Genomic DNA, 8,243 nt, shown 5'->3' with positions numbered 1-8,243 from the left:
CATCTGGAGTGCCAAAGGTTCGCCACCACTGGTCTAGGCTGACTCACTGACTAGGGTGCCATTGAAGATAGCATCAACCAGAACAACAGAGGAATGTTTCTCCCCCAGCTCAGGTAGGTTTGGCTAGCCGAACCAATGATATCACCTGCTGTGGAGAAAAAGATCTACCTGACGTCTCACTGGGCGGATGCAGAGAGAACCCCTATTGATCCAGGGCAACTAAGACTAAGCAGTGCAAATAATAGATTGAAAAGAAAAAAAATTCGGACTAGGAGAGAGGCACTAATTTCAGGAGGAAATCTTACGCAATCTAGGTTCCACAAGGAGTTTTCTTTAAAAAATAAAGGTGGAACTTTTGATTAACCCAAAGCAGGTGGCCTGCAACCTTTAAGTAGCGTGAAGGTTAAGTCAAGGCGGGGGGGAAGGGACAGACATCTTCCAAAACCAAAGTTGCAACCAGCTCCGGCGGAGCTGGACTCATCACTCCTTGTGGCACTCAAAGAGTTGGGGGGCGGGGACTCTTGGGCGTGTCCCAGCAACCAGGTGGGGTGCTGATGTCAAGCAAGCTTCTTTCCTCCTTCGGCTCCAGCGCCGTCAATCGACAGAGTCGCAGATCTCTTCCACAGCGGCGTTGAAGGCATGGGGCTGGTCGGCATAGACGTGGTGGGAGGCACCGGGGATAGCCTGAGAAGAAACAGAACCAGGAATGCCCAAGTTGAGATTTCCATGATCGTAAGGACTAAGAACATAAGAACTAGCCTGCTGGATCAGACCAGAGTCCATCAAGTCCAGCACTCTGCTACTCACAGTGGCCCACCAGGTGCCTTTGGGAGCTCACGTGCAGGAGGTGAAAGCAAGGGCCTTCTGCTGCTGCTGCTGCTGCTGAGCACCTGGTCTGCTAAGGCATTTGCAATCTGAGATCAAGGAGGATCAAGATTGGTAGCCAGAGATCGATTTCTCCTCCATAAACCTGTCCAGGCCCTTTTTAAAGCTATCCTGGTTAGTGGCCATCACCACCTCCTGTGGCAGCATATTCCAAACACACGTTGCGTGAAGAAGTGTTTCCTTTTATTAGTCCTAATTCTTCCCCCCAGCATTTTCAATGAATGCCCCCTGGTTCTAGTATTGTGAGAAAGAGAGAAAAATTTCTCTCTGTCAACATTTTCTACCCCATGCATAATTCTATAGACTTCAATCATATCCCCCCTCAGACATCTCCTCTCCAAACTAAAGAGACTAGAACAGCGATGGCGAACCTTTTCGAGACCGAGTGCCCAAACTGCAACCCTAAACCCACTTATTTATTGCAAAGTGACAACACGGCAATTTAACCTGAATACTGAGGTTTTAGTTATAAAAAAAAGGTTGGCTCCAAAGCGTGCGTTACTCGGGAGTAAGCTTGGTGGTAGTCAGTGGCTTTGCTTTGAAGCCACCATGCAACTTTTCCAACGAGTGAATCATGATCCTAGGAGGGTTTACTCAGAAGCAAGCCCCATTGCCAGCAACCGAGCTTACTCCCAGGTAAAGGATGGCGCTTTAGTTCTTTGCATGAAAATCAGTGGGGTTTGACAGCGCTTAACAGGGTTACCTACACTGCTCCCCCAAAACTAGGTCTTAGGTTTAATGCTAATAATTGAGCCCAGCAGCCCAGACCAGCCTAGATATGTGGGGAGGGGGGCACTCTGTTTGTGTGTGCCCACAGAAAGGGCACCCGTGCCATAGGTTCGCCATCACTGGACTAGAAACCTGATTTTCTTTATGGATGTCACTTTCAGCATGCTAGATTTTCTGCCTGATCCTGGAATCCACCCTTCTGGAATCCACTCCTAAACAAGCAGTGTAATGACAAACGTGATCCCGCGGTCCTTTCCTCTGCCCAAGCTCCTACCATGTCACAGACGTAGCTTCCGGGCCGCGAGCTCTTGACCTTCATCCCGGTGCTGGTGTCAATCCAGGAATTGGCACCATAGATGAGGGTGATAGGCAAGTCACGGCGTACCAGGTGGATACGTTCCAGCATGGGGCGCCGGGCCCAGCCAAATGCCTCCATCATAGCCTTGAACCCCGCCTCGCCGCTGGACGGGGGACAGATAAAGAAAGGGGATGGCTGTTAATGGTTACAGGGAAAAGGAAAAGGATGGAGAGCAGCAGTGGCGTAGTGGTTAAGAGCAGGTGCACTCTAATCTGGAGAACCAGGGTTGATTCCCTGCTCTGCCACTTGACCTGTGGAGGCTGATCTTGAAGAACTAGATTAGCTTGTGCACTCCAAGTGGGTGACCTTGGGCTAGTCACAGTTCTTTGGAGCTCTCCCAGCCCCATCCACCTCACAGGGTGTTTGTTGTGGGGGGGGGGGAGAAGGAAAAGGAGATTGTAGGGTCCTTTGAGTCTCCTTACAGGAAAGAAAGGGGGGATCTAAATCCAAACTCTTCTTCTTCGAGCTTTCTAATGTTGATTGGCATTAGGAAAGGTCCTAGGTCATGTCGGACAGCATGCACCAGCGTGGAACAGGTGCTTCATCACTGAATCACAGCTGCCCACGTCGGCCAGTTGGTCAGCCTCACATTATCACAGCTCACATTATCAAATATCCACCACTCTCCTGTGGCTTCCCACGCTACAGGAAGATTATTCATCTGCTGATCAATCCCACCCAGAGGAGAGCCTTGGCTACTGCAAGATTTAATGTGCTGCCATCAGCTCTCCTGGAGGGAAGATTTAAGAATATAGAATGTTCTAAAAGGGTTTGTTCATGTGATCTGATTACGGTTGAAACACTTGACCATTCTCTGTTTGTATGCCCTAAATATGATAAGATACGCACGAAATATATGAGGATTCTATGTTCTTGCAATGTTCTCAGTGGCAAGAGTGTTACAAGATACCCAACCTCCTGAACAGTCTGATGTGCTCTTTTGCGAGACAGTTGCAAATTTTATACTGGAAATTAGTAATTTTAACTGTGTTTTTTAATCTTGTTTTACTTTGAAATTTCGTCCTGTTTTGTATGCCAATAAAGGCTTGTTGTTGCTGTTGTACAGAAGAAGAAGAAGAGTTTGGATTTATACTCCCCCCTTTCTCTCCTGCAGAAGACTCAAAGGGGCTTACAATCTCCTTGCCCTTCCCCCCTCACAACAAACACCCTGTGAGGTAGGTGGGGCTGAGAGTGCTCAGAAGAGCTGTGACTAGCCCAAGGTCACCCAGCTGGCATGTGTGGGAGTGTACAGGCTAATCTGAATTCCCCAGATAAGCCTCCACAGCTCAGGAGGCAGAGCTGGGAATCAAACCCAGTTCCTCCAGATTAGATACATGAGCTCTTAACCTCCTACGCCACTGCTGCAGGAAGATTAGGAAGGAACAGCCAAGCTGGCTTCCCAGGGAGCTAGTGTGTTATTAAGGAAACCCCACACTACGCTCAGTGTCAAGTTGAAAACTGTGGCTCACAATGAGAAAGACACGCCACAAAGGAGAAGGAACACTCACCTGGGCGTCTGGGCATTGCAGTGGTAGATGTATTCTGAGATGGTGTCGTCATCGAAGAAATCTGAGAACTTCTGCTTGAAATCTGGACGGAAGCGCTGCACCAACCCTGGTCCTAGAGGGAAGGAGGGGTAGAAAGAGCAGTTTCACAATAAGCCCTTTCTTAAAGCTTCAAAAGAATTGAAAGCTACTCATCTTTACGGATGAAACCCATCGATCCACACCCAGCTTCCTCCCTTCTTGTGAAATCTAACATACTTGAAATTACAACATTCGATCATAAACAGCAGAGATGATTTTGCCAGTATAGACTCCGGTCCCTGCCTCTCCCCATCCCAGGCTACTTAAGAACATAAGAACATAAGAACTAGCCTGCTGGATCAGACCAGAGTCCATCTAGTCCAGCCCTCTGCTACTCGCAGTGGCCCACCAGGTGCCTTTGGGAGCTCACGTGCAGGATGTGAAAGCAATGGCCTTCTGCGGCTGCTGCTGCTCCTGAGCACCTGGTCTGCTAAGGCATTTGCAATCTCATATCAAGGAGGATCAAGATTGGTAGCCATAGATTGACTTCTCTTCCATAAATCTGTCCAAGCTCTTTTTAAAGCTATCCAGGTTAGTGTCCGTCACCACCTCCTGTGGCAGCATATTCCAAACACCAATCACACGTTGTGTGAAGAAGTGTTTCTTTTTATTAGTCCTAATTCTTCCCCCCAGCATTTTCAATGGATGCCCACTGGTTCTAGCATTGTGAGAAAGAGAGGAAAATGTCTCTCTGTCAACATTTTCTACCCCATGCATAATTTTGTAGAGTTCAATCCTATCCCCCCTCAGACGTCTCCTCTCCAAACTAAAGAGTCCCAAACGCTGCAGCCTCTCCTCATAAGGAAGATGCTCCAGTCCCTCAATCATCCTCGTTGCCCTTCTCTGCACTTTTTCTGTCTCTTCGATATCCTTTTTGAGATAACTGGACACAGGACTCCAAGTGCGGCCGCACCACGGCTTTATATAAACTTGACTTCCTTGCCAACTTCACTCACCCCACGGTCCGGCAGCTCGCAGCACAGCCAAAGGGTTGGACCGCCCCAGCACTGCCGCCAGAGCCTTGATCCAAGTCGGGGCACTTCGCACCTCGCTCGGGTCCGACGGCCGCACTGGGAAGCCCCAGGGATCCACGAGGATCAGATGTTTGACCCTGAATTAGAAAAGATATGGACAGTCAACAGGCACTGTTTGCCTCCGTGTCCGGATATGCTGACACTAGCAAGCCAGGGAATTAACTTTCACAGTTTGCCTTCTTGAAATGCTAGTTTTCCTTGCCACAGGGAAAGTTTTTTTATGGGGGAGGGGCGGTGTAGAGACAGTATCTGTGTTAGCCGAACCGCAGCCATTTTGTTATGAACTTTGTAACAGCTTAATTACAGCCACGGCCCTTCTGTTGTAAGTTTTCCTTGAAACAGTTCTTGAAAAATAATTGCCTATCTTTGGCTTCCCACCAGCTCTCCCATCCTGGTACCAAGTAGCGGTTAATTGAAGGTCTTGGCCCAGCTGCATAAAGTTTTGCTAACGGCTGAAACTTCAATAAACCTTCAGCCACAACACCTGATAAGAACGAGGACTCATACCAACCGCCTTAATTCATTGGCATCAATTTGTGATTGGTTCACTGAGATCACCTGATATGTAATTTCTCTATATTTGCTTTTCAATATTGTAATAGAGGTACCCTTTTTTCTTGCTTCACCCCGCCTGTAACTGCTGGGATACTCATACGAAGTGCTACCTCATTGCCTTGAGCTAGAGCAGTGGTGGTGAACTCTATGGCTTGCGAAAAGTGCGGGAGGTGGTGGCACCTCAAGAGCTCCGCTCTGTGGGCACGCGCAGAGTGCCCCCCCCCCCACACACACATCTAGGCTGGCCTGGGCCACTGGGCTTGATTATTAGCATTAAACCCAAGACCTAGTTTTGGGAAAGCAGTGTAGGTAACCCTGTTAAGCGCTGTTAAACCCCACTGATTTTCATGCGAAGAACTAAAGCACGATCCTTTACCTGGGAGTAAGCTCAGTTGCTGGCAATGGGGCTTGCTTCTGAGTAAAACCTCTTGGGGTTGTGATTCACCCGTTGGAAGAGTTGCACAGTTGCTTCAAAGCAAAGCCACTGACTACCACCAAGCTTACTCTCGAGTAACGCACGCCTCGGAGCCAACCATTTTTTCTAAACGAAAACCTCCGTATTCAGGTTAAATTGCCGTGTTGGCACTTTGCGATAAATAAGTGGGTTTAGGGTTGCAATTTGGGCACTCGGTCTCGAAAAGGTTCGCCATCACTGGGCTAGAGTCTGTCTTTTGGACTGCGAGACTTGCTTGTTTTTTTTTTTCGGTGATGACTACGAAGCAATCATGGATAAGTTCTATATTTTGATTTTATTTGGTTCAATAGCTTTGTCTCCGTTTGCTCTTATTCAACTGATTGTATGCATAGTATGCCGACTGACTATAGTTTGTTGAGTGACACTGAGTTCAATAAACTTCAGAAATGTGTTTCAAAAGAATAACTTTTTTTCTCTGAGTCATGTGTGAGTTCAAAATCCTGACCCACGTTTAAGGAGAGTAGGTAACTCTTCCTCTACAGGCGGGGTGTCCTTAAATCAGCGTGGCTTGGTGGTTAAGAGTGTCAGGCCGGGAACTGGGAGGTCGAAGTTCAAATCCCCACTCAGCCAGGAAATCTCACTGAATGGCCCTGAGCCAGTCATATGGATGCAGTGGCGTAACTAGGAGGCGCAGAGGGACAAGAGCTGCGAGCACCCCTTCTTGGAGCCTGCGTGACAACCAGATGCTCTCTCGGATGTTTCTGAAACTGATCTTTATTTTTATTTATTTTCTATAGAGGTATTTCCTGTCCATCACCAGAGTCACTGGGTGGGGGGAAAAAATCACTCCACGTGGGGCCCAGAGATCTGCCAGAATTACAATTAACCCCCAGGCCACGAAGATCAGTTCCCCTTGTAGAATATGGCAGAAGAAGAAGAGGAGGAGGAGGAGGAGGAGTTTGCATTTATACCCTGCCTCGATACCCTGTGAGGAGTCTCAAAGCGGCTTACAAACTCCTTTCCCTTCCTCTCCCCACAACCGACACCTTGTGAGGTGAGTGGGGGTGAGAGAGTTCTGAGCAGAGGTGGGATCCAGCAGGTTCTCACAGGTTCCCGAGAGTAGGTTGCTAATTATTTGTGTGTGCCGAGAGGGGGTTACTAATTGGTAATTTTGCCATGTGATTTTTGCCTTATTTACGCCCCTCCTCTCAGCAGTAGTGCGCAGAACTGGAAGCAGTCTAGCAGGAGGTGCACCGGCATGCATTCGTTTCCAGCCCAAGGACTGGCTGCGTCCTTGCCACAGCCCCGCCCAGGAATGCCCCACCCCCGGAATGCCCGGCAATGCCCCTGTTGTGCCCCGCCCAGCCCCATTGGCGCTACACCACAGTTTGAATCCCACCACCATGGGAACCTGTTACTAAAAATTTTGGATCCCACCACTGGTTCTGAGAGACTGGCCCAAGGTCACTCAGCAGGAATGTAGAAGTGGGGAAACAAATCCAGTTCACCAGGTCTCTTACTCAGGTGGAGGAGTGGGGAATCAAACCCGGTTTGCCAGACTAGAGCCCGCCTGCTCTTAACCACCACACCACACTGGCAAAATCACTACACCACACCGGCCTTGGGATCGGGCCCCATATATTATTGCTGCTGCTGCTGTGTTTTATGGTTATAAATTTGTAAATTGTTTTAAATTACCTTTGTTTTTATGTGTACAATGTTGTTTCTAGCCTGCTGTGTTTAATGTTATTAGGTATTGTTGTTGCAGGCCTGCTGTACACCGCCCAGAGCCCTTCGGGGATGGGCGGTTTAAAATCTAATAAATGGATGGATGGATGGATGGATGGATGGATGGATTTGGACGTGGACGGACGGATGGACGGACGGACGGATGGATGGAATGGACGGATGGACGGACGGACGGATTTGACGGATGGAATCGGATGGGTGGATTTGGGTGATTTGACGGATGGATGGATGGATGGATGGATGGATGGATGGATGGATGGATGGATGGATGGATGGATGGATGGATGGATGGATGGAATGGATGGGTGGATGGATGGATGGATGGGTGGATGGATGGATGGATGGATTTGACGACGGATGGATGACGACGACGGATGGATTGACGGACGGATTTGACGATTTGATCGGATGGACGGATTGACGGATGGATCGGGTGGATGAAGTGGATGGATGGAGGACGATTTGGATGGATGGACGGGTGGACGGGTGGATCGGATGGACGGGTGGATGGATATGGACGGTGGATTGACGAATGGATGGATTTATGGATGGATGAAGTGGATGAAGTGGACGGGTGGATGGATGGATGAAGATGGATGGACGACGGGTGGATGGATTTGGGGTGGATTGATGACGACAGTAGGACGGATGGATTTAGTGACGGTGACGGATGGTAAGTGGATGGCGGATGGATGGATGGACGGATGTATGGACAAGTGGACGGACGGACGGACGACGTGGGCGGATGGCGGACGGCGGATGAAGTGGACGGCGGAAGGACGGATGGACGGACGGACGGCGGACGGGTGGCGGACGGTCGGCGGACGTAGACGGATGGATCGGACGACGACGGACGGATCGACGGACGGACGGACGGACGGACGGACGGACGGACGGACGGACGGACGGACGGACGGACGGACGGACGGACG

The 8,243-nt window shown here is 49.5% G+C and overlaps 1 protein-coding gene across 2 annotated transcripts in view; it reads right to left on the bottom strand.

Annotated features, from left to right (window-relative positions):
- Positions 1-32: 32 nt before the first annotated feature.
- ABHD4 (abhydrolase domain containing 4, N-acyl phospholipase B) overlaps positions 33-8,243 on the bottom strand; it is an 18,702-nt gene continuing 10,491 nt past the window's right edge. For both annotated transcript variants that reach the window (XM_048517105.1, XM_048517104.1), the window contains exons 4-7: positions 4,515-4,669; positions 3,481-3,592; positions 1,889-2,075; positions 33-684 (exon numbers count right to left, since the gene is read on the bottom strand). In XM_048517105.1, coding sequence (XP_048373062.1) covers positions 595-684; positions 1,889-2,075; positions 3,481-3,592; positions 4,515-4,669 — 544 coding nt within the window. In that variant the 3' untranslated portion in view covers positions 33-594. The remainder of the gene's footprint in view (positions 685-1,888; positions 2,076-3,480; positions 3,593-4,514; positions 4,670-8,243) is intronic.

Source organism: Sphaerodactylus townsendi, linkage group LG15 (assembly GCF_021028975.2).
Source record: "Sphaerodactylus townsendi isolate TG3544 linkage group LG15, MPM_Stown_v2.3, whole genome shotgun sequence".
NCBI lineage: Eukaryota > Metazoa > Chordata > Lepidosauria > Squamata > Sphaerodactylidae > Sphaerodactylus > Sphaerodactylus townsendi.
Note: the sequence above shows the minus strand (reverse complement) of the source record. Positions and strands in the feature narration are given on the sequence as shown.